Source organism: Anabrus simplex, chromosome 2, assembly GCF_040414725.1.
Source record: "Anabrus simplex isolate iqAnaSimp1 chromosome 2, ASM4041472v1, whole genome shotgun sequence".
Taxonomy (NCBI): domain Eukaryota; kingdom Metazoa; phylum Arthropoda; class Insecta; order Orthoptera; family Tettigoniidae; genus Anabrus; species Anabrus simplex.
Genome location: NC_090266.1, coordinates 512920825 through 512947310, shown reverse-complemented (window position 1 = coordinate 512947310; position 26486 = coordinate 512920825). Strand labels below are relative to the sequence as shown.

At 38.2% G+C, this 26486-nt stretch overlaps 1 protein-coding gene across 4 annotated transcripts in view; it reads left to right on the top strand.

Annotated features, from left to right (window-relative positions):
• The window catches only part of Cirl (Calcium-independent receptor for alpha-latrotoxin), a 666667-nt gene that overhangs the window by 501970 nt on the left and 138211 nt on the right, over nt 1-26486 (top strand). For 3 of the 4 annotated variants that reach the window (XM_067140878.2, XM_067140881.2, XM_067140880.2), the window contains exons 10-12: nt 3887-4101; nt 4253-4356; nt 19166-19210. In XM_067140878.2, the coding sequence (XP_066996979.1) occupies nt 3887-4101; nt 4253-4356; nt 19166-19210 (364 nt within the window). The remainder of the gene's footprint in view (nt 1-3886; nt 4102-4252; nt 4357-19165; nt 19211-26486) is intronic. The other variant, XM_067140879.2, reaches the window with a different exon arrangement.

The following is a 26486-nucleotide window of genomic DNA, read 5'->3' as shown; positions in this document are numbered from 1 at the left end:
TGAGAATCATCTTCAGCTGTTGAACAAAACATTAATAATTAAAATAGCAAATTCACTTGTCAAAATATCGCTCTTCTCAGGGTTCATGTGGACAGTCCTAAATTCTAATGGTAAGTTGACATTCTATTATCCTACATCACTATTTTGGTAAAATAAGGCATTATAGAACTTGTTTGCACCAGTCAAACATGTGTGGAACAGTCAAGTTCCTTGGATCTGGTTCAATGATTAAATACATAGATCTAAAATCTAGTAGCCTGTCTGGCCAGGTATATCCTGCTACGGTAATTAAGTAGGCCGTACAGCCAGCGTCTCAGCGCCGAGTGTTGGGCGTCGGGAAATAACCCAGCCAACTGAGGGGACCAACGGCTTCGGGCGGAGGAGTCCTCTTAGTAGGGCGATGAACCCTCGGTGGAGGAAATGCCACTGGAATTCATAACTGCAAGGGTCTGACCCATAGTGGGCGGCTTGTGGGCAGCGTCTGTTCTCCAGGTTTGGGGCGGCTGTTAACCTGATGTGCAGAAGGCAACGGGAAACCACTGCACAAGCAAAATCCCAAGATTAGCAGTCATGGATAGAAGCTTGAGCGAAACTGTAAATACTGATCATGGGCTTCGGAACCCAAGATCCGGCAGGAGAGGGGATGGCTGCAAGGTCTCTCAGGTCGTCATCCAACGAAATCCTTGGAGGAAAGTGCGTAATAAATTCAATGTAGGAACTTGGAATGTGAAAACGTTGCTGAGAACAGGAAAACCAAAAGAAATCAAAATCGCAATGCAAGAAACAGCACTTGATATTTATGAATATGTGAAACAAGGTGGTCAGGAAACGGGGACTTCTGTTCAGATGAATTTAGAATAATTTACAGTAGAAGTGAAAAGTCAGGAATGAATGGAGTGGCTATTATCTTGTGAAGAAAATGGTCCAGTCACGTGATCAACACATATCATGTAAGTGACAGATTGATGATGATCAAACTGAAAGCCACTCCAGTTGATCTTAGTGATCATTCAGGTATACTGCCCAACTTCAAACAGTTCCGATGAAGAGGTAGAGATAGTCTACGAGCAAATGGAAAGCTTGTTGGTACTCATAGGAAATAAAGATAATGTGGTCATAATGGGCAATTTCAATGCCTCTGTTGGTTCACATAGCAACTTGAAATATGCTGGAAAATTCGGACTAGGGAACATGAACAAAAGAGGTCAGAGACTTTTAGAATTTTGTGAACAGCATGATATGGTTATAACAAACGCATTCTTTGAAGTACCTGTCCGAAGAAGATACACATGGAAAGCACCTGGAGATAATGCACGATATCAGATTGATTATATATTAGTCAGACAGCGATATCGAAACCAGATTAAATCCAGCCACAGCTATCCAGGACCTGATGTGGACAGCGACCACAATCTTGTATTAGCCAAGTGTGACATTAAGCTAAAGAAGAATATGAAATTGACCCAGCACAAATGGAACACACAAAGTTTAAAGAACACTGGCATACAAAAGGCATACAAAATGAAAACTAATCAGTTAGCAGAGACTTTTCATGACAGTGCAGAATGGGAGGAAATAAGGAATGGTATAACAAGCTGCTGAGGAAGTGCTGGGAAGAAGACAGTTACAGCCGAGGAAGTCATCGATGACTGATGAAATCATAAACCTTATTCGCGAAAGGAATAAGGAGAGGAGAGTAGGGAATAAAGAACGGTACAAAGAAATTAGAAATCAGATCACAACAAAGTGTCGCGAAGCAAAGGAGAACTGGATGAAGGAGACAAGCGAGATTATAGAAAAGGACATGATCAGAGGACAGGTGGAAAAGGCATATTTCATTATCAGAACCCTACAACACAAACCAAAAACCAGAAGCTCCATAGTCAGAGATTAAAATGGGAAATCTCCTGTTCAACACCGAAGAAATCTATGAACGTTGGAAAGAATACATTGAAGACCTGTACCAAGGAAACAATGTAAATAATACAACCAGCTACATTGAAAAAGAACACGAGATAGACGAATGCAGAAAGGGTCCCTCAATCACATCTTCAGAGTTTAATGCAGCACTACACAGTCTCCAGGAAAAGAAAGCACTCGGTCCAGATAACATTCCAGCAGAACTTCTGAAACACTTGGGTGATGATATGAAATGTTACCTTTTTTCAGCTGGTGTCACATTGCTATGAGAATGGCGTAGTTCCACCTGACTTCAGTAAAACCAGAACTGTTGCAATACCAAAAAAGAGGAATGCCACGGACTGTTCAGATTATCGAACTGTCACTCTCCTGTCTCATGCTTCAAAAATACTGCTCAACGTCATCAAGAATAGAATTAAAGGAAGTTAGAACACTACATCGATAATGACCAGTTTGGATTTCGGTCAGGGAGGGGTACTAGGGAAGCAATTCTGGCATTACGTTTAATTCTGGAGAGAAGAATTGAGAAGAATAGGAAAGTATGCGTGACCTTTGTCGACTTAGAGAAAGCTTTTGATCGAGTAGACTGGGAACAACTTTTCCTTACCATGAACAAAGCAGAAATTGACTGGAAGGATAGACGCCTCATACTAAATTTATACAGAATGCAGAACACTGATTTAGAAATCAGTGGGACAAAGAAAAATGCCAAAATAAGGAGAGGAGTTAGGCAAGGATGTCCACTGTCTCCTTATCTCTTCAATATGTTCATTGAAGAAGCCTTCGCAGTCATGAAGGAGAAAACAACGGGGATCAAAATTAATGGCAAACAAGTACACTCTATAAGATTTGCTGATGATATTGCCATACTAGCAGAAACAGGTAAAAGTATGCAGAGAATGATCAACATATTAGCAGAAACTTTAGGCAAATGGAACCTCAAAAGTAATACAAGGAAAACAAAAACCATGACAATATGTAAAGACAAGAAAACACCTGTAACACAGTTAAAAATTTTCCCTGATAAAATAGAACAAGTAAAACAGTTTTGCTACCTAGGAACCCTGATCACGAGTGATAATCGGAGCATATCAGAAGTCACGAAGAGAATAGCCATGGCAAAAAGAGCATTCCAAGATAAAAAGCATCTGCTGGCCAACAAACATATAGATATTCAAACTCGGGAGGCCTTTACAAAAACCTTTGTATGGAGCGTGCTTTTGTATGGTTGCGAAAGCTGGACATTAGGAATGCAAGAAAAGAAAAAACTAGAGGCAGTTAAAATGTGGATCTGGAGAAGAATGCAGAGGATAAGTTGGATGGAAATGAAGAGCAATACCGAAGTCCTCGGAGAGATAAGAGAAGAACGGAGTCTGATAACCTAAATTGAAAAACGGAAAATAAAATTTATTGGTCACCTTCTGCGGCATGAGGAGTACCTTTGTAATATCATTGAAGGAAAAATTGCTGGAAAAAGAGGAAGAGGATGACCCAGAGTGTCTTACTTCAAGAACCTGCTTCTGAGGATGAAGTGCAAGACCTATGCTGAGTTGAAAGGACTGGCTCAAGATAGACAAATGTGGCTGCAGCGACAAGTCTTAGCCTTTAGAATATGATGATGAAAATCTAGTAATGATTTCACCATCATCACTGTCAGAGTAAAATGGGGGTTGGGGGGTCAGTATTTTCATTTATATCGGTCAAACATAAGTGTGCAACGGTCACATATCCTTGAATCTGTTTGTTGTGGTTACGTTTGTGGTTGACTCTCTCTAGCTGTTATTGCCTTTTAATGGTCTTGATTAGGAGGGAACATCTCAAAGTTATGGTTGATCGGTTTATGTGGTTAAAGTGAATGTGAAATGTAGATAAGTGAGCTTACATTATTTCTGTGCTATTCGTAGCTTTATGAAGATGTGTTTACTTGTGAAGAACATTTGCTCATATAATGGTTTGTTATTTGCAGGTTTTCAACTCTATGTAATGCTGATTGAAGTGTTTGAGGCGGAAAAGTCGAGAATTCGATGGTACTATATGTTTGCGTATGGTGCACCCCTCATCATTGTGGCTGTGTCCTGCATTGTTGACCTGCCCAGTTATGGCACAGATCGGTATTGTTGGTTGCGAGCCGATAATTTCTTCATATTCAGTTTTGTGGGACCAGTTATTGCTGTGATACTTGTAAGTATTCTTCATGTGACTCAGTTTTATTCGGCCTTGCTTAGCACGTAATCTCTTATTTCCTTGAATTGAGGCACAGTTGCTTATGCCGCAGCATGTATTTTGTGAACTTCGCTAATGCAGCCTTCATGTTTATTCCTTCCTATTTCAGGCCAATCTAGTCTTCTTGAGTATGGCAATTTACATGATGTGTCGCCATACCAATGCGTCAGCTTCTATGAAAAGCAAGGAGCACTCCCGACTTGCCAGTGCTAGGTGAGTTGTTCTTTCCTCGTTTTACTTTCTCTTGCAGTGCTTCTTAAGCATGATCGTATTACAAGAAGTGAAGAAATAAACAGAATATTTATGTTCTCTGCTACTTTTATTTTTAAAGAAATTTTCAATATCTTTTCTCTTTGATCAGCACAGCTATCAACAGCTGTAGATATGTTTGGAAAACATAGCTTACAAATTATAAAGAATTTTCTTAGTACAATGATAGTGTAGATTCTTTTCAGTAAACATTTAATGTTATGCAAAGCTTTGTAGATCTGCATAATGTTTTAGTGCATTAAGCTTCCTTTGCCTCTCGCATATCTTAACACTTAAAACTGCTGTGTATATATATATTCAAAACTTATCTATATCATTTTAATAATGTGCTTTTGAATGATGTATAAACTTCCCTTGTATGGCATGGCACTCAGTCTCTTGGAGTTGTGATGCATGTGGCATTACTCAAGTTGCAGTATGTTCTAGTATGAGTATACTCATAATTTATCATTTTTCTTTAAAATTATTGGCACGTCACTTAAATTTCTGTATTGTTCACCATGTGTAAGAGAGAGTAGTTGAATAGCATCAACATTCAGTTTTGGCTGAGGGGACTGGACTCTGGGCCAAAGAATATTGTTGTTTTCTTTTGAAATTTCTGTGTTGTGTTTGCTCTTACATGGCACCTTATTGCTCTGAGTATTGCACTGTGGCCAACTGCATCCCACTTGCAAGATGTGTGTCATATCTATATGGCTGCCTGAAAGATACCACTCTTCTCTACTTAGTAAACTTGATTGATTGCCGTGATTGACTCCCCTGTGCTTGATTGAATGTATAGAGAGAAGACCATAAATGTTACACATCTGTACATGAGCAGTTTCTGAATATTTCCTATTTTCCTTCTTATTGTTCTTTTCATATGGATGAAACATTAAAAATTGTAGAAAGAAAATTATCTGTTTTATGTTCGTGTTTTTGTCGTATTTTGAATATCAGGTACACATATCTCCTAAAGATGGAAAAAAAAAACGGTTCACTTCAGTAAGTACATGCAAAAAGATACAGAAATCCATAATCATATGGTATTGCCTTTATGTTGTGATTAACATCTCTCTAGATAGTTCATTCGATAAAATGATTCATTTTATGATTGATAGTGACAAGCAGAATCACATTGTAGAGGAAATTTAATTTTGAGAGTGTATTGTTCTAGTTATTTCCATTGTTTTGTTATCAAGCGATGTAGTTGATTACTGCCTTACTCATGGACAAATTTATCTCCAGAATAGACCTATTGTTCAGTTTGTTTTTCTTTGTAGTTATACTATGTGCTAATTAGGATTTCAGTGACTCATGAAGTTCTACTTAAATGAATTACTTTAGTTGATGTTGGTACTCTTGTACTTTCTCTTTAATTATGCCATTAATCACAAGTTGTAGCTAAAGACCTGAATATTATTATTTTGGAGTGACTAAATGCCATATTTCCTTGTGTATTAGATCCCCCTCACGTGTTGGGCCCCCTAGCTTTTCAAGACAAAGAAAATGAAAAAAATAAATCTCACATATAAGATCCCCCAACATAATTTGTCGGAGAAGAATAATTATTCCGCTACGAAGTGGGTACGGGCCGTACTGCAGCTCCAGCGACATCACAGAAATTTGTGAATAGTTTCATCCGTCCAACCCGCGCAATGAAACCATGCATCAAAATGATGTGGTACATCTGCGTTTTGTAGTTAAGAATTGTCCGCCTCCTAACGTACTGCAGCATCGATGATGTCGCACAAATAGGTGAACAGTTTTGTTCACATAAATGTCCAAGAGTTCCAGGAGAGATGTAAGCCCGCTAGGAATGATAACTACCATATTTACTAGTGTATTAGACCCTTTTGTGAATTAGACCCCCCACCCTCACCCCTGGCTTTTTGAGACGAAGAAAATGAATCTTTCATACAAGACCCTCAAACATAATTCATCAGAGAAGAACAACAATTCTGCTTCGCAGTAGGTGCAAGTGTTATTGCAGCTCTGATTACATCGCACAAATCTGTGAGTAGTTTCGTCCTTACGACCCACGCAATGAAAGAACACGTCGAAGTCATGCAGTAAATCTGTGTTTTGTAGTTAAGAATTGTCCGCCTCCATAGCGTACTGCAGCTTCAATGACGTCGCACAAATAGGTCAACAGTTCCGTATGTCCAGTCCACGCATTGCAAGCATGCATCAGTTATGAGATGTGTTTGTGTTTTGTAGTTAAGAATGTCTGCCAGCATAATGGTTAGCACAATTAGCTGCCATTCTCGGGGGCCCGAGTTCGATTCCCGTTACTGCCAGAGATTTAAGATTGGCAGGAAAATTGATATTCGGTAAAATGGTACATGCAGCCTCTGGGGCATGCGTAAATTGAGCTGCACGACCTTGGGATGAGGACATGAGTTTACTTTAGTTAAGAAATATTCAGGGTGAGATCATTAACAAAGTTATAATTGAATATCTTGTAACTCAGGCCAATATAGGTAACTTTTGGAGAAATAGGATTAAAACATGATAAAAACAATCCAATCATAATGGTTGTTTTACTCGTCAGTGTACCTAACAAATAATAATAATATTGGTTGTATGTCCCACTAACTACTTTTACGGTTATCGGAGGCGCCAAAGAAATCATACTATGCTTTAATAAGAACATGGAGACAATGAACGTACTAAATCAAGATATCCGTAAATATAGCGAGCTTTCCTGTTATTTATTTTTATTTTTTTATTGTGGAACTTATTTTTAAAAAATTTCTTTTTACTATATGCTTTACGTCACACGGACACAGATCAGTCTTGTGGCGACGATGGGATAGGAAAGGGCTAGGAGTGGGAAGGAAGCAGGCGTGGCCTTAAGGTACAGCCCCAGCATTTGCCTGGTGTGAAAATGGGAAACCACGGAAAACCATCTTCAGGGCTGCCGACAGTGGGGCTCGAACCCACTATCTCCCGGATGCAAGCTCACAGCTGCGCGCCCCTAACCGCACGGCCAACTCGCCCGGTAATTACAACTGTTTAGGTAAATCCTGTTGTGATAAATGTAGAGAAACAAGCATGAAATATACTTAAAAATAAAGGCCTGGCTTTCAACTGCCACTGTTATGTAAGGAATGCTTCCAGTCACTATGTACGAGGCGTGTTTTTTAAGTAAGGTCTGTTTGAAAATAAGTACACAACAAAAGGTTATTTCAAAAAAAAAAATTTATTTTCAGAAATTACATACTTCACTCTATTTTTCAACATAGTTGCCAAGTTTGTTCAAACACTTATCATACTTCGTAACCAATTTTAAAATACGCTCTTCATAGAAACTTGCCGCCTGCTCCGATAACAAAGAGTTCACTGCCGTTTTCACGTCGTCATCATTGTAATGGTTGACACTGAAGTGATGTTTGAGGTGGAGGAACAGATGGTAATCGCTCGGCACAAGATCAGGACTGTAGGGTGGGTGGTCTAAAACTTCCCAGCCAAAACTGTCCAATAAATCGTGGGTCTGACCTGCAGTGTGAGGTCTTGCATTGTCATAGAGAAGGACAATTCCCTTTGTCAGCATGCAGCGTCTTTTGTTTTGAATCGCTCCGCGTGGCTTTCTCAGGGTTTAGCAGTATGCTTCTGCATTGATAGTGGTTCCTTGTTGCATGAAGTCATCCAACAAAACACCATGCCTATCCCAAAACACCGACGCCATGATTTTGCACTGGGACAGAGTCTGTTTGGCCTTCACCTTTACAGGCGAGTGTATGTGTGTCTCCATTACATGCTCTGTTGCTTCGATCTGGGCGTGATATGCGAAACCCATGTTTCGTCTCCAGTTACGATTGACTCAAGAAGCCATCACCTTCTTCGCCATAACGAGTCGAGAACTTCATTGCACACTCAAATCTTTGGTTTTTGTGGTCCTCCATTAGGAGTTTCCGGACCCAAAGGGAGCACAGTTTCCTAAACTTTAGGTGTTCAGAAACAATGTTGTAAAGCACTGATCTTGACACGTCAGGAAATTCGTTTGAGTGACCCGTTATTGTGAAGCGCCTGTTCTTACAAATCATCGCTACAACTGAAGCCACGAAATCGTCTGTAATCAAAGAAGGGCAACCGGAGCGTCCTCATCATGGATGTGGTCACGGCCATCTTTGAATTGTCGTACCCACTTATGCACTTTGCTTTCACTCATAACAGTATCGCCGTACACTTCGCAAATCTGTCGATGAATTTCTGCTGCAGAAAAGGTTCCTTGCTGACAAAAACCGTATCACTGATCGAACCTCACACACGGCGGGTGAGTTGATAGCCTTAAACATTTTGAAAGCACAGAACAGAACCGTACAGGTTAGCTACCGAGCTGGAACTGAGCACAGTTGTTCCCGAGGCATGCCGGTACACGACGCATGCACTCGTTGCGATATGTGCGCGAACTACTAGTGTCTACAACAAAATGGTCCTTACTTAAAAAACACGCTTCGTATAAGATTCAGACGTACAGCTTGTAACATATGCTAGCAATTAGCTGGTGGGTTGGCACACTTTCTACAGCACAGCTTTATTCAGAACGGGTGGCTTCTGCTACACATACACCAACTGGGAATAACAGAAACCCTTTGCAAATAGATTCTCACTGTTTGGACTTTATAATCGGGAACAAAACTATTTTTAAAAGTTTCAAAAAGACAGGATTTCGAATGTTGTTTATAAGTTTCATTTCCGTATTGATAGATATTACTTTACAAAAACAATATACATATAAGTCACCACCTTATCAATACAAAATTTATTCACATTCAGCTAGTAAATATGGTCAAGACCGGTTTCGACCCCTAAGGGGTCATCTTCAGTTGACATGCATAAAATATATATATTTTATACAAAAACATCACATATAATGATTAAAACTTAAATTAAGTCCAACTGATCATAAATGTTGGTATGTATGTCTTGGTACATTTGAGCTATTGTATGTGTCAATCCTAAGTTTACCAGCATACAGTGTCAAGGTAAGTAGTTAACTAATATACATCATCCATAAAATTACATGCTATTTTTCATGTTATCACTATCTAATTTGGGTTGTACAATGTGGAATGAGATATACATACATTTGTGTAAATTAATAGTAGTAAGTTCAGTAATATACATTAAAAATTGGTTCTTAAATTACTTTAATTGATTATTGATCAGTCATATAAAAATGTAGAATTATTGGTTTGGACACTTGTGATTAAAATGTTAGTATGCAATACCTTGTTGGCATATATCTTAAATACTAAAGTATCGGTTTATAAAGCCTATTATTCTTATATTATGTCTTGGAATAGGGTTGAACTTTTAGAGAACTATTTGTTTTGTTGAGCATAGGCATTGGATAATCTTGTTAAATTGGAAACATAACTAAAACAGTGGTATATATATACACTGTTAAAAATACATTACATTAACATTATTAATATGTGATGCTATATATACATTGTTTGGGGTAAAATGGGGTTAACGAAGTTTTCACAACAGTATTTGATTAGTTATGATGTTCCGATATAATGGGTCCGTAAAAATATATAACTATATACATAATTGCGGTTAGATAAGTATTCGTATAATCTGCTTGCAATTTAGGTAATATTTGGTTGTAATGTCTGGCAATATTTTGGGCAGCTGCTGTTGTTAGAGCTATTAAGAGTCTTGAATATTATTGATGGAGCATGTTCTTCTTTTCGTGTGCCGTAATATGTTGAGTTGGTGACATTTGTAAGAACGCGTTGAATGTTCATGCGTCCTGGTAGGGTGCACGTTGATTTTATCGTAGAAGCATATATGTTGTGAAAACAAAGTATCTGGAAGTAGAAATAATGAGTGTGAAAATGGTGTGGTATGAAAGTGTAATAGTAAATCGTATGTCGTTTCACTTACGTTAGGTGTTGGAACCGTGCTCTCTGTGTAGCTGCCTGTTGAGTTCTAATGCTTGTTGCTCTGAGATTGTAGTTGGCGACGGTAGAGGGGAGGTTTGGGGGGATGGGTGGAGTGTTAGTAACGGGAGTGGGGTTGGAGGGGAGGAGGTCTTGGAGCGGTTGATTTGAACGTATGGATTTTTGTTTATTAATTCTTTTAAGATAGTAATCTTTTAGTAAGGGAATTACTGCATGATAAATAATATTGTTTCTGTGTATGTTTTCATTTAAGTTGGAGTTCGGATTGACGTATTTGTCTAAGTTTATGTAAAATTCTTCTACTATACTGAGCATGGGACTTTTTGGATTCATATTGAGGATTTTCGTGTCACTATTGATGTCCGTGAAATTGTGTTTCTGATCGTCGATGTGCTGACCCATAGCTGAGAAGTGTCTTGTGTTTGACAGCATTTACATGTTCATTATATCGTATTAAAAAACTCCTACCAGTAAGCCCTACATAGCTGGCTCGGCAGTCGTTGCATTTGAGGCGGTAGACTCCTGAGTGGTTGTATTTATTTATGTTGTTAACTGATTTGGAATTGTACAGTATGTTGGTGTTATTGCGTGTAGTTTTGTATGCTATTTTTAGACCTTGTTTTTTGAAGATATTGGTTATGGAATGTACATGGTTATTGTTGTAAGTAAACAGTGCATATTCTTTTTTATCTTTGGTGATTCTGGTTAGCTTGGTTTTCGGTTGGTTTTTGACTTTGTTTATGATCCGGTTTATCATTTCTCTTTTATATCCATTTTGTTTTGCTATTTCATGGATTGTGTTTAATTCTTTATTTAGATTTTCCTTTGAAAGTGGAATGTTATATGCTCTGTGAATCATACTATAGTATGCGGCTTTCTTGTGAGTATGTGGGTGGGTGGAGTCTATCTTTATTGTATTTGATGTATGGGTAGGTTTTCTATATATGTTGTATGTTAGGTGGTTATTATGTCTGGTTATGGATATATCCAAGTAGTTTATGGTGTTATTATTTTCAGTGTCCATGGTAAATTTTATATGGGGATCTATTTTATTTAGTTGTTCTAAGATTATGTTTTCATTAGTATGTCTATTGTCCATGATTATGAATGCATCATCGACAAACCTGCACCAATAGATGATATTTCCTATTTTTTTGATTTCTTGGTGTTCTAAATAGTCCATATATATATCAGCAATTATGCCTGATATTGGTGATCCCATGGGTAATCCTTTCTGTTGATAGGTAGTGTCATGGAACTTGAAATAATTGTTATTGATAGCAAATTGTAATAGTTTTATAAATTCATCTATTTCCAGTTTGCTTAGCTTACTATGGTTATAAAGATTGGATTCTATGATAGTAATAGTTTTTTGTGTGTGTATATTGGGATACATGTTTGTTATATCATATGTTGCTAACTTGTAGAAATGTTCTATTCTTATATTCTTAGTAATGCTGCAAAATTCTATTGAGTTTTTTATGGTTTTATTTGCTTGAAAGACATAATGTTTTTTGAGGAATTTTTGTATGTATTTGGATAATTTATAGATGGGGCTTGGTCTGTAGTTTATTATGGGTCTCATGGGAATGTTGTCTTTATGGATTTTAGGGTAAGCTTTAGCTGTAGGTATCCCTGGATTCATGGTGATTAATTTTGTAGTTTCCTGTTCGTTCAAGAGAAAATTGATGTTTTTTAGGAGAGTTTTTAAGTTCTTTTGGATACTGTTAGTAGGATCTTTAGTCTTAATTTGAAAAGTTTCATCTTGAAAGCAGGTTTTTGTTTTTGTTATATATTCCTCTTTATCCATAATGACTGTAGTGTTTCCTTTGTCTGCCTTTGTTACTAGTAAGTTATTTTGCTGGATTTTATTTTTGAGTACCTTAATTTGTATTTGGTTTGTGATTTCTTGATTTTAAGGTTTTTGGGTGATTTTATTGATATATTGTGGTAGTGTTTTTTTAATTTCATATCTAATTTCATTTTGTTTTTCTTGAGGTATTTTGTTTAGAGCATCTTCCGTTTCAGTAATAATAGTAGTAATGTTTTCAAAAATTGAATTGTTTTTCCAGTTATGTTTCGGTCCCTTGCTCAGTATAGTGAATACTGTATTAGTTAGGTTTTTGAGTGGCGGATGGAATATATGTTGGTTGCTTTCAGTAAGAACGGTAGTGTGTTGTCTGTTCTGTGTATGATTGGTTTGGTTTAGTGGTGTCTTAAGTGCATTGAGTTTCTTATTCAGGGTGTTCTGTTTCTGTATGGCTATATTTTCTATCCTTTCGTTAGTTATTTGTTGGAAGTTGTTCCAGTATGTGTGTGGTAGTTCATGTGAGGCTTTAAGGTGTGCTTCATACATTTGTATGTTGAGGTGTTGTTTCTTTCTATACATAAATTTAATTTCTTCCTTAAGCCATATTCAGTTTGTCTTGTTTTGTGTATTTTGGGTTTGATGGGTGCTTCTATGTTTATTATTATATTTCCTAAGAAATTTAGGAGTTAGATTATTTTGTAAACATTGTTTTAAGAAAGTGATGTTTTTGACACCGATACTTTAGTATTTAAGATATATGCCAACAAGGTATTGTATACTAATATTTTAATCACAAGTGTCCAAACCAATAATTCTACATTTTTATATGACTGATCAATAATCAATTAAAGTAATTTAAGAACCAATTTTTAATGTATATTACTGAACTTACTACTATTAATTTACACAAATGTATGTATATCTCATTCCACATTGTACAACCCAAATTAGATAGTGATAACATGAAAAATAGCATGTAATTTTATGGATGATGTATATTAGTTAACTTACCTTGACACTGTATGCTGGTAAACTTAGGATTGACACATACAATAGCTCAAATGTACCAAGACATACATACCAACATTTATGATCAATTGGACTTAATTTAAGTTTTAATCATTATATGTGATGTTTTTGTATAAAATATATCTTTTATGCATGTCAACTGAAGATGACCCCTTAGGGTCGAAACCGGTCTTGACCATATTTACTAGCTGAATGTGAATAAATTTTGTATTGATAAGGTGGTGACTTATATTTATATTGTTTTTGTAAAGGATTTCGAATGCTCTCAGTGGCAATGAAGATGACGTCATTTGGGACGACGACAATGCCGGTAGCAGGGAAGTTGGCGGCATAAGACGAGGATAATTCATATGAAAGTTGGTGATTAAGTTTGCTGTGAGATAGGCCTACTGCTCATTTGGCAATTAATATTGCATAATACAATAAATAAAACTGTATGTCCAACGTGTATCCCTTTTCTCAACGGGATCGAGTATGAAGTAAGATTAATCTTGGTATAGAGTTGTTACGACTAGATGCCCTTCCTGACGTCAATCTTATTAGAGGAGTTAATGAGATGAAACGAATGATATTATATAAGAGTAATTAAACTGACTATATTTACAGTATATGTAGTCCTGAAAGTCGTGTGTCCACCATTTATTGTTTTCTTTATTTTTTAAATTTAGAAATGGTGCCTTCGGATGAGGGTAGCCAGTAAAACTCGGAATACAATCACAAATTCGTTAAAGAATAGTGTAGAATACATACTTGTACCGTTTATAGTTCTTTATACCCAGAAGTCACTGGACAAATGGGACGCTATCGCATATTGGACCTCCCCCTCCCCCTCCCCCTACTTTTTGTGTCTATAAAAGTGGGAAAAGAAAGGGGGATCTAATACATGAGGAAATACGGTACCGGTAGTTAAGTTTTGTATTAAAAATACAAGCGGCATTGTGTGAGCTAGAGTTTGTGTTGAACATTCTCTATACACTCTTGTGTTTTAAATGTATTGTAAACTTATTTCCCTTTAGAATATGAATATAGTGTATTTTCATTTTGTATACCATTACTGATATACACTGACTTAGCAAATGTCATGGGATAGTCGCCTAATAGCGTGTGGGGCCTCCTCTGGCCCTGCGAACTGCAGCGAGACGCCATGGAAGTGAGTCGACAAGTCCCTGGCAGTCTCTGGACGCAGCTGACACCAATTCGTTTGCAGAGCGGCCGCCAATGCTGGTCTGTTCGTGGGTGCAGGATCCATGGCACGGAGCCTGAGTTCCAGGACATCCCAAATATGCTCGATAGGGTTCATATCGGGGCTCCTGGATGGCCATGGCAGTCGTTGGACCTCCGCTGCATGTTCCTGGAACCATTCCCGGGCGACGTGGGAGCTATGTGGCGGCGCGGTATTATCTTGAAACACCGCAGAACCGCCTGGGCGCTGGAAGGCCAAAAATGGGTGGAGATGGTCTCCGAGCATCTCAACATACCGCGTACCATTCAAAGTCTCTTCCAGAACAACTAGGGGGCCCATTCCATACCAGGAAAATGCACCCCAGACCATAACAGAGACACCAGCGCCCTGGACCACACCTTCGAGGCAGGCGGGATCCATTGCTTCATGTAGTCAGCGCCGTACACGGTGCCTCCCATCGGTATGGTGAAGTTGAAATCGTGATTCGTCCGACCATATCACGTTACGTCATTGTTCCAGTGTCCATCCCTGGTGACTGGCGACAAATGCGCGTTGTTGTGCCCGATGACGTTGGGTTAACAGTGGCACCTGTGTGAGGCGCCGGCTCCCATACCCCATAGAACCCATGTCCCTACGGATTGTCCACTGGGAGACGTGTCTAGCATGGCCTGTGTTGAATTGAGCCGTGATTTGTTGCACCGTTGCCCGTCTGTCACTATTGACAATCCGTCTCAAATGTCGCTGGTCATTGTGGACGGCTGGACGGCCGTTCATCTGTTGTGGACGATGACACCCGCATTCAGCCATTCACGATACACCCTGGATACGGTTGATCGTGTGAAGCCGAATTCCTGCACCACTTCTGAAATCGCACTTCCCATCCGTCGGGCACCGACCACCATACCCCGTTTGAACAGTGTCGCCTCACGACGACGTTCCATGTTACATCTGTCACATGCACAGCCACTGCTCACAAGGTCTCCTATACATCTGCCGCTGGCACAGAGGACATGTGGTGCGCAGACAACACACCTGCACATCAGTGCTCCGCTATCCCATGACATTGGCTTTGTCAGTGTATATGCAAATATCAGAAAGGCAAGTTTAAAGAAAGTAGCATTATAATACATTAGGCTTATGTTAATCCTCCATTAGTGATGTTTAGTTTCTGTGACTTCGGTCTGTCAGACTGATTTTTAAATTTGTTTCAATTTTTAGGGCAATATTTAAGGTAAACAAATTAAGCACATTATTTTCACATACTCCATTCAGAACACAAAATGCAAAATAATAGTTTTTTTCTCTAACCTGTTAGGATGTTAGTCCTGTCCATGAAGATAATTACGACAGAAATTCTAGAAATAGTATACAGGTTAATTCAAAAAGAAGGAACAGATTTCAAACATTTATTTCTTCCAAACTACGAAATGTAGAATCATAGTTCCAACGTTCCTGGACAGACAAAGGTTTAAAATTTGAACAGTCCATCTAGAAGCGCTGCTGTTGCAGGTTCCAATCCCGGCCACATTGGCGCTGGTGCTTGTTGTGCCCAGCCGCATTGTGCATTGCGCGCTGGTGCATGTCTGTTGGAGTGTAAGCAAATGGCAAATGGCGACACAACAGGAAAAAGCATTTTGTGTGCTGCAGTTAGCAAAACTAGAGTCCATTTTGGAGTTCAACATGGTTTTCGCTGTCAGTTTAATAAACAACCGCCTCTGCATACGCAGATTCACCAGTAGCATCAAAAGTTTTTGTAGAAGATTGTTGCATCTGCAAAAAGAAAAGAAACAGAAAATTTACGCACATTGAATGAAAATGTCAAGTGTATCATGCAGTTTATGAAAGGAGCCCAAAGAAATCCACAGCACGAGGAAGCAGGTAACTTAGCATTCCTCAACCAACGGTATGGCGAGTTCTGAAACACAGTCTGCACCTGAATGCGTACAAACTGCACTTATTGCAGAAATTGCATCCAGATGACCAGAACGAAAGATGGTGCCCTGCCTCATTTCTCTGAGCATGTTCGAGGTTACCTAAGTGACATCATTCCAGGACATTGGATTGGAAGAGGAGGAGGAGGAGGAGGAGAAGATAACCTTCATCGCCTGTGGCCTCCCAATTCTCCAGACCTCACTCCTTGTGATTTTCATCTGTGGGGTTACCTAAGACTGTGTGTTTCACCCCCTTGCCTGACATTCTTGAAAGTTTGCGACATCGAATTGTTGAAACTGTGAATTCGATAACTAGAGACCACCTGATTCATGTGTGGCAAGAAATGAGACACCGTTTTGATATTTGTCGTGCAACACATGGTGCTCATATTGAAACCTTACAAAAGTGAAAATTGAACACTTTCTCTTTCCAGGAACATTGGAATTGTGTTTCTATATTTTGTAGTTTGGAAGAAATAAATGTTTGAAATCTGTTCCTTCTTTCTACTTGTTAATAAACATGTGAGAGTGGAACCTAGCATGAAAAAACTGTCTGCATTCATTGCAGCATTATAATTTTGCAAGCAACTAGGTAAACTGAAACAGTTTTGTGACATCATTCTCCACACTGAAATGCTTAATAACTTGCAACACAGAGAACATTCACAATGACAAAATGGAGCAGATATTCATACAACCATTGCAGAAAGATGAGTGTACAGCACCCACACATTGTTGGATGATATTTAAAACAGAATGACCTTGCCATTTGGTCTGGGAGATAGTCTTTTACTGCCATCAGATATGTATAAAGGATGTAAAATTGAAATATATATAAAAAAATACATGGTATAGTAGCACAACAATTTAATTTGTTGATTGAAATCATAGTAGAATATTGGTGGTGGAAACAAATAGATTTTAATTAAATTTTAAAACATACTTTGGAATGGATGCACTCGTATAACATACTGGAACCCATTCATTGTTACGTAAGAAAAAAAAAAAACCTGAAAATTATTTTTAAAATGTCCGACTTGTTGGCTGAACGGTCAGCATACTGGCCTTTGGTTCAGAGGGTCCCGGGTTCGATTCCCGGCCGGGTTGGGGATTTTAACCTTAATTGGTAAATTCCAATGGCACGGGGGCTGGGTGTATGTGTTGTCTTCATCATCATTTCATCCTCATCACGACGCGCAGGTCGCCTACAGGAGTCAAATAGAAAGACCTGCACCTGTCGAGCCGAACCCATCCTGGGATATCCCGGCACTAAAAGCCATACGACATTTCATTTAAAAAATTATGTTTAGTTTCTAGAGCATATATTTGCTGTTATTCTTACATAGAAAGAAATTACTTTCAGTAACTGAATAAGAAATGCTCTCAATAACTTCAAATTAGTCTTTCTTTGATGAAACTCTGCTAAAGTCAACAGAATTCAGAAGTAGTCTTTTATATGTTCGTATCATTATAAAGTTATATTTGAGCCTGTTAATGCACATAGATCATCCTGTAATGTTAATCTAAAAAAATAAATGATAATAATATACCTACTGTGTTACTTGGCAAGAGTGGAACAAAATTTATCCTCTCACAGAATGGCATGTCATTGTTATAATTAGAAATAAGTAGAAAGTAAAATCTACCAAAGGCCAAGAATAATTTTAATTTGCTTTTTAGCAAGTACTGTAATAGGAAAAAAGTATTAATGCTCACTCATTTCCAAGAAATTGTAAAAGCTTCATTTTATGAATTAGGACTACATTGAGAAAAACTTCCTCTTTCAGTAATGTGTGCAAGTCTCTTTGGACATAATTATTTATGAAAGTTTGTGGACTGTTCAAATTTTCTGCAACTGACGTAATTTTAGAAAGCTCATTAAAAATTTGCCGTCTTAACATTCTTTGTTCGTACACACGCAATAATCGGCCAGTCTGCAGCCCACTTGCTGGTTGTTCAAGAATGTAAAACTCGACAACCAGCAAGAATGGCCCTATTGTATGATGCTATAATTGAAGAGTGACTTCTGGTAATTTGCTTATGTATGTGTACAGTTTCATGCCCGTTGCTTTTGTGTTATCTCTGTTCAGAATTTCACTGCACAACGATCCTTGTTGATACAATTCACATCAGATCTAACAATACAAAATTTCTTTGCTATTTATGCCTTATATTCTCGCTTAGTTTCATTTCCACCACAAATGAGGTAATGTCAGGTAAGTATTGAAAACTTGATTGCAAGTTGACTATACTGATGCTGTACCCCACATGGCTATTTACCACGGAGAATGTTCTGAAAATAAGGTTTTGTCAAAATCAAAAAAAGTTCTCTTAGTGAAAACAATCGGAGGTGGAACATACGAAAGAAGGAAACATTATTATCTGATGAAAAGCTACTGTGATAGATTCCATGGAAAAATAAACTGTATAGATAACAATGATCAGTAAAGGAATAGGCTTCCCCATTTCTTTTCAAGATATTGAATAGCTGCTTTCTGTTTATCCTTCCTATTTCTTCTTCATTATTATGGAGTCTAGTATTTAAAAAATATCTACTAGTGCACAATACTGTTTTTGTTTTGTTTTATTCATGCCAAAATCTATAAACCCTTGAAAGTGATCCATGACAACCTAAAAGAGCATTTAAAGTCTTACATGCATTAGACACTTATTACTTGATATTTCCTTGCACTGGGGAGCGTTGGAGTCAATCAGGCTTGCATTACATTACATTAAATGACATGTGGTTGGAGTTGGTGGTATTGGTTTGTGTAATTGATTTCTGATTGTGTCTATAACCTGCTAACTGTTTGAAATGTTGCAAGCAAGCAAGCAAGCATTCAAGCTGGTGGTGGAGCTGTGGTAACACTCTTGTTTCTCTTCTGTTGCATGGCCACTGTAGTGGGAAGGAGGAGAATGCTCTCCAGAACAAATTACAGTCACACCTGTAAGATCACTTTAACTCTTTCCATGTAGTTTCTAGTGGACATCTTTTAGAGATGCAGTTTTCCTTCAAATCTTTGCAATCGAAAGGGAAAGTTGTGTACAGCACCACAAGCATTTTGCATTTTCTCTCTACTTCCATGATGTTATTTACACTCCTTTAAATTCAGTGTGTTTCCAAACACATGGGAAGTAATCAGAGGATTGATAGTACACCCCAAAACAACACAAAAAGTTCCTTATGAATGTATGCCCTACAGTCGAACGTTTGAGTTACAGACTTTTCAACATTGTACAGGAAGTATTAATAAAAGCCTTACCTGGCACATCCCAGGTTGAGTAGCTGTTGCCATATTGGCATACCAGCAGGGATACTTCATTCTAATATAGGAAGTCCCCAAAATGTCCACCACGTACCTGAATGCACGACTGTTCATGCCATCTCATTGATCGTCAGACATGTTTGAAAACTCCAAGTGTCGATGACATCTTGTTTCACACATTGGTGAAGTACTGCCTGACTTCAAACTTAATCCTAAATATGAATTATCTCCCCCTCATTCCAGCTAATTACTAAATCAGATGCACCTTTTTAATGATCGACCATGGGCAATATGTTCATAGAGACTTTTTTTGTGGTGTACTATCCACACTCTAATTACTTCCCACATGCTTGGCAATACACTGTATAAAGCACGTTACTATATAGTTCTTTGGTCAACTACATATTATTGTACAGTATATTGATGTTGAATGAAACATGTTTTAAAATATAGATTAACATTTCCTATAATCAGTTATAGGCAAGTATTTTGCCTTTCTTTGTAGTAAAAAAGAAAAATTAATAGATTATGAGTACTGTGATGTTGGCTCTCACTTCTTTAAAATGAGCAATTGTGGTGGTCTGCTGTGGAGTCTTCCTGATGATTACCTTCACCTATTCAGAGAAATGTTCATTTGAATATTTCATTGAACGTATTTCATAAAAGACATATTGAATTATCCTCAACCTGGATTTAGACGTATTGAACACTTGCCCTTTATGAACAATTCACAAATTTTTGGAATTTCATCCAGGAAAGGAACTCATCACTACTTTCTGTATAATTATTTTCTTAGTTTTGCTAACGATTTAACGTTGCACTAACTCATCAAAGGTTTTCAGCAATGCAAGAATGGGACAGTGCTAGGATTGGAAAGTTAGTGGCTGTGGCCTGAATTTAGGTACAGCCCCATCATTTGCCTGGTGTAAAAATGGAAAACCATGGCAATCTATCTTCAGGGCTGCTGCTGGTGGGATTCAAACGCACCATCTCTCAAAAGCAGACTCACAGCTACGCACAACTAACTGCATGGCCAGCTTGCTCAGTATTATTTCTTTTAGAAATACTTCTGCAGACAACAGAGAGTTCTTTTTGACTTACTAGTATTTTGAAGCAACTGGAAAAAAAAAAAAAAAAAAAAATTGACTGGCCTTTCAATAGGCATGTTGTAAGACCCTCCAAGTATCTGAATTTAACCGTCCTGTTAATCTCTTTCAGTCCATGCCAGTGGTTGTGTTCTTGTAATGCATTCTAGGCCTTCCTGATGATCCTGGCTACTTAAGAATGGTGCTATTAGCTATCTACATACTCTCTCTTGTGATCGGCATATTTAGTGTTACAGCTTGGTGTTCGTCATCCTCAATTTATATCAAGTTGTCATGCTGAAACCTCAAAACAATACCAATCCATTGTCATACCCAAAGATTTCTTCTACGTTTTCCTCTATCAGTTTATTATCCTATTAAAGATCTTCCGTTAATTTAGAGAAACTTCGTTAAGCAGACACCTTTCACTAGAGGCAGTTTTCTATAGAATCAGTGATGACGACACCTTAAGGATTGTTAATGTTATTATTGGCCTGATGTCCCATTGACTACTTTAATGGATTTCGGAGATATTGAGGTGCCGGAATTTAGTCGTGCAGGAGTTCTTTTACGTGCCAGTAAATCTACCAACACTAGGTCGACGTAATTGAGCACCTTCAAATATCACTGAACTGAGCCAGGATCAAACCTACCATGTTGGGGTCAGAAGGTCAGCACTTTAACCATGTGAGCCACTCAGCCCGGCTAAGGATTGTTCCATTGAATTTTATACATTGCTTCAAGAAACTCCCTTCAATTCAGATAAGGAAATTCTTGATCATCATTTGATGTTTCCTGGAGTTTTTGCTGGAAGGAGGGATGAAAGTGAAGTCAGCAGTACCTTTCATCTGCTATGATTCATTTCCTGTGTTTGTTTTTTATTATTATATTACTTAATGTTAATTGAGACTTCTTGACATTGAGGTTGAAGACCATATACTGTATGGGCTGTGTTATTTATTGTGGAGACCGAAGCCCGCTTGGCGTACTTTCTCCCGTTTTCATCATTGTTACTATGAAACAAATGTACTGTGTGTGTTGATCGGCACTGTAGTATAAGATTCAGTTCATATAGTTCTCGGAGGAGACAGTAGCAGTAAAGTACAGCTCTACACGTTATATTCCTTCTTTCAAATCGTTTCAGAGATGTGTCGACTTGACAGCAGTGTGCACGTAATGGGAGCTATGCGTGAATGTAGACTGAAGAGCAAGTTTGGAGAATTGACCACCGATGATGGAGCTACATTTATTCGGTGCGACGTTAAGCAAAAAAAGAAGTAACCCTGAGGATCAAGTGAAACCATGCCAGGAACATTTATCCGCAGTTCTAAACCGCTACCGCTCTGTGGAAGATCAGTCAGATGTCGGGGGGGAGATGATGATGGATGATAATAATAATAATAATGTCTGATCCAAGGATTAAAACCTGGATTCCAACAGTAGAGGAAGTAAAGAAGGCATTGAGAGAGTTACATATTGGCAAGGCAGCAGGAGTTGATAACATTCCATCAGAAGTCATGAAGATTGATATGGACACCTTTTGCCAATATATTACAGTCTCTATTCAAGAAGATATGGGTTACTGGAGGTGTGGGTTGTTGGTGAAGTTGCCAAGACCAGGGGGATATGTCAGATTGTAACAACTGGAGGGGCATTACGCTTCTCTCAATCCCTAGCAAAGTCTTCACCAGGATTCTGCTGACCGGAATTAAAGAGTATGTCAACTTGAGTCTCCGACAAGAACAGGCAGGCTTTCTTCAAAATCGCTCATGCATCGACCAAATAAACACGTTGGGGATAAATCTGGAGCAGTGTGCTGATTGGTCATGTCACCTCTGTGCAGAGTTTGTTGACTTTGAGAAAGCTTTTGATTTGATCAACATAGAGGCCATGTGGAAGTAAATGAAGCATTACGGAGTTCCAGTACAAATTGTCAATCTCATTCAAGAAACGTACAGTGATTAAACGTGTTCAGTCATTCATGGGGGCCATATGTCTGTTGTCTGTTAGGTCATCAGCCCAGAGGCTGGTTGGATCCTCAAATAGCACCACCAAAGGTTATGCGGTTATAAGGAAACCGCAAAAACCAATGGCAGCACCAAAATGAGGCGTACTAGGCAAGACGAGGAGTGAGGTAGTTTGCCATTGCTTTCCTCACTGGGTCAGAAAGTGCTATTGCAGCACGACTGACCCTATGAGCAACACCTTTCATAACACTCAGATGCACTAGTCGTGCTCTGAATGCCATTACTCAGCACCACCCATACCCCAGCATCTTCCATATTGTCACAGCCATGGATGAAACTGGGACTTCGGTGAAAGCTACACTTTACTCTGGCCTGTGCCAAGAGATGGATACAAAAGTACTGTATCCATCAAGAAATGGCAGCAGGCAAGGGGGCCATATATCTGAGCCTATATCTGTACGTTCAGGAGTTCATCAAGGGTGTATCCTGTCGTTAACTATGTTCTTGGTTGTGATTGATGCAGAAATGCGGAACGTGACTCAAAATTTGAAGTGTGATGTTGATTGGAAATTAGTCAACAGGCATGAAGATCTAGAATTTGCTGACGATTTCTGTCTCCTGTCTGATGCACATGGGGAAATGTAAGCAAAGCTCGAAGATATGGTAGAGGAAGGGGGAAAAGGTGGAACTAATGATCAACTCAAAGAAGACCAAGGCTCTAAGGATTAACACCAAGAAATTAGACCCATTTTTTTTTTTTCAATGGTGAATCTATCGAGGATTGGATAGCTTCATGTACTTGGGCAATGTAGCTGCCAAAGATGGGGGAGCTGCACAAGATGTCTCACAGTGCCTTCAAAAAGCAAATGGTGCCTTTGTTCAGCTCCATCTGATGTGGAAGAACAACAGAATATCTATCAGGACCAAACTCCGTATCATCCGAAGTAATGTCAAGTCTGTTCTATTATATTGGTCCGAGACTTGGAAAGTGAATGGAGTAATTACATCCAAGTTGTAGACCTTTGTTAACTGCTGTTTGTGAAGGATTCTTAACATTTACTGGCCGGAAATAATCTCCAACCATGAACTCTGGAGTAGGACAGGTGAGAATGAGATGGCCATACAGATAAAGCGGTGGAAATGGAAATGGATCGGGCATACACTGAGGAAAGGGAACAAAGCAATTGAGAGAGGGGTACGGGAGTGGAACCCACAGGGTAAAAGGAAGAGAGGGAGACCCAAGCAAACGTGGCGAAGTTCTGTTCACATGGAAGCGATGGAAGAAGGCAAGACCAGGAGTGAGGAAAAGAGGCTTGCTTTCAACAGAACTAGATGGATGGAGATGCTTTGTTGGTACCCTATGTTCCACAAGGAACAACAGGAATTAAGTCGAGTTAAGTCAAGTCATAGTGATTGTTGAGGGGAATTTTGTTAGTTGTGCAATATGTTCTTTTACAATCCTATTGCTCTTAGATATAAATAAGGAGTATACAGACTTTTCCAGTGTTCTAATACAGTATATTATTTGATATTACTATCAGTTTTAGTTAAGGGATCAGCAAATTTGGTAAGATACATCTTATGAGGTTTTGCTCTATTATATCTGAATACACTGTATTTTATGAGAAGCCACTATGTTATATAGTGCTGTGTTCTAATAAAGGAATATGCAGCAAACAAGTTTTATTTATTAACAAAAATTAATCTACACCAGAAGTCTGGTTTGTGTACAATTTACAAATGTATTTGAAGCGAAACTTTCGGTATCACTATAGGCCATTCTTCCAAGTATAATCATTAGTCCGTATCCAGTAGTCTGCTTCCTGACCAGCACATAGAAGTCAAACAAATCCTATCCTGAAGATGTCTGATCTTTTTTTTTTTTACACAAAAAAAATTTGCATGTTAAAGTCTATATCATTGTAGAATTCACTGGTAACTTATTAAAGTCCTACAACAAAGTTGAAGAACACAAAACCCTGCAGTCCCACAGTGCTGTACAGGTAGTTCCATGGTCGGACCGTATAGTTCGCCACGGAGAGGTGTTCTGTCTTTCCCGGTTGGTCAGCTCATATATATATATATATATCCAGCCCAGGGTGTAATGTAGTCCACTAAGTCACTGGAAGTGCCCTCACACTGTCCACTCTGTCCATGTCTCAGAGCCAGGTGGTGCGCAAAGTTCAAAGAAGGCACCACAACATTTAGATATGACAGTTTTGAAATAAAATTGAACTAGGCACCTGTTTCTATTGCAGCATGTGTGCTCACTTCGTATAGCCTGTTCCTATTATTTTTGACAAAGGATGAGGATATTTCCTCTTAGATGTAATGTAATCATCTATTTTTTGTCCGTAAGGTTAAATTATTCCTCCTGTAAAATAAATTCTCAGTGTTAATTATAAGTATATTAGAATAACTTATGTGGAATCTGAATCAAAATAACATTGTAAATAATCCTGCATGAATTTGTCTGTAAATTTAAATTATCTCTGTTATAAACATGAGAAGATCAATAAAAATCCTAGAATTGTCAAAATCTGATGCCCTAACTGTGCCTTCTACAGTATTGAGAAAAACATAAATTTAATAAAATGTGGAGTAATATCACACACTATAATTGTTTGTCAATAAATTCTCTTCTGATATTCATGAACATTATTTAGATTCTGCAAGATATTGTTCACTAATATTGGTTGAGTTTAACATCAATGCAATTTTTGTAGAATAACTCTAAAAACAATTTTTTTCAATTACAGCTCATTGTAATTGTATCAGTACAGACCAAAATTAAGATAATTTCATATGATCTAAAAACAAATACAGTAAACACCTAATTCTTCATATGCAGGTTATCTGGTTAGGGGGCTATTTGGTGTACTAAAAAAATAATTAAAATTCAGAATAAATAAATAAAAGTAGTGTACAATTTCTTTACTGCTTTTGTACGGGGCTTTCTCAGCAATTAAGTTGTCAAAAAATGTAACTTTTACGATAGGAATCAATCCTGAACCACGTGACAATAGAGAACCACATCCATTGTTATCAGTGTAGTGTCTTAGTGAAAATTGAAATATTTGTGTTGTTTTATCTTGCCTTGGCAGAAAAATGCTAAGAAGAAGCCTTCTTTAACAATAAAGGAAAAATTAAAAGTTGCAGATAAAAAGGTGACAGACTCACCCTTCTCAAATTTTTCTATGTTGGCCTCCCTTGCTTGGCCAATTTAACTCCCATGGACTTCTTGTGACGTGAAGATGGAATTAGAAGGGGGAACTATTGAACATTTACTGTAATCAAACCATTGGGCGTATTGTTTCATTCGTTCAGTATTTAATTCCTGTTATGATGATGTGAGTAAATGAATGCATGATCGTATGGGCAGCAGTGATGCATCTTCGCGCATGTGAGAGGAGAAATAATTGGGTGCATTCTGTGTCTTAATTATTGTGTGTTCTTATGCTGTGTGTGCAGTTATGGCTGCTTAAAAAACAAACTGCGAATATTGCCTGTAAGAGACAAGGACAATTCTGTGCGAGTTGAATGAAGGAAGTCATCACTTTATTTTGAATAATAATAATAATAATAATAATAATAATAATAATAATAATAATAATAATAATAATAATAATAATAATTTTCAGTTGTCATACTGTATTAGTTTTAGGAATAGACTTCTTGGCCAACCCAGTTTATTTACCTCACAATTAAACAAATTATAACAGTCTGGCCCTTTAGTCAATTCCTGGCCAGATTGTGGATTTTAGCTGCATCTAAATAATTCCTCTGGTTCAAGGGCTGATTGTTTGTGATTGTCTTAACCCTTTCCCGCCCGAAAGCGCCCGCCTGTTCATTTTGTCTTCCGATCCTTAGTGCCTGAAAGCGCCCGGCTGCATTATCTGCACACT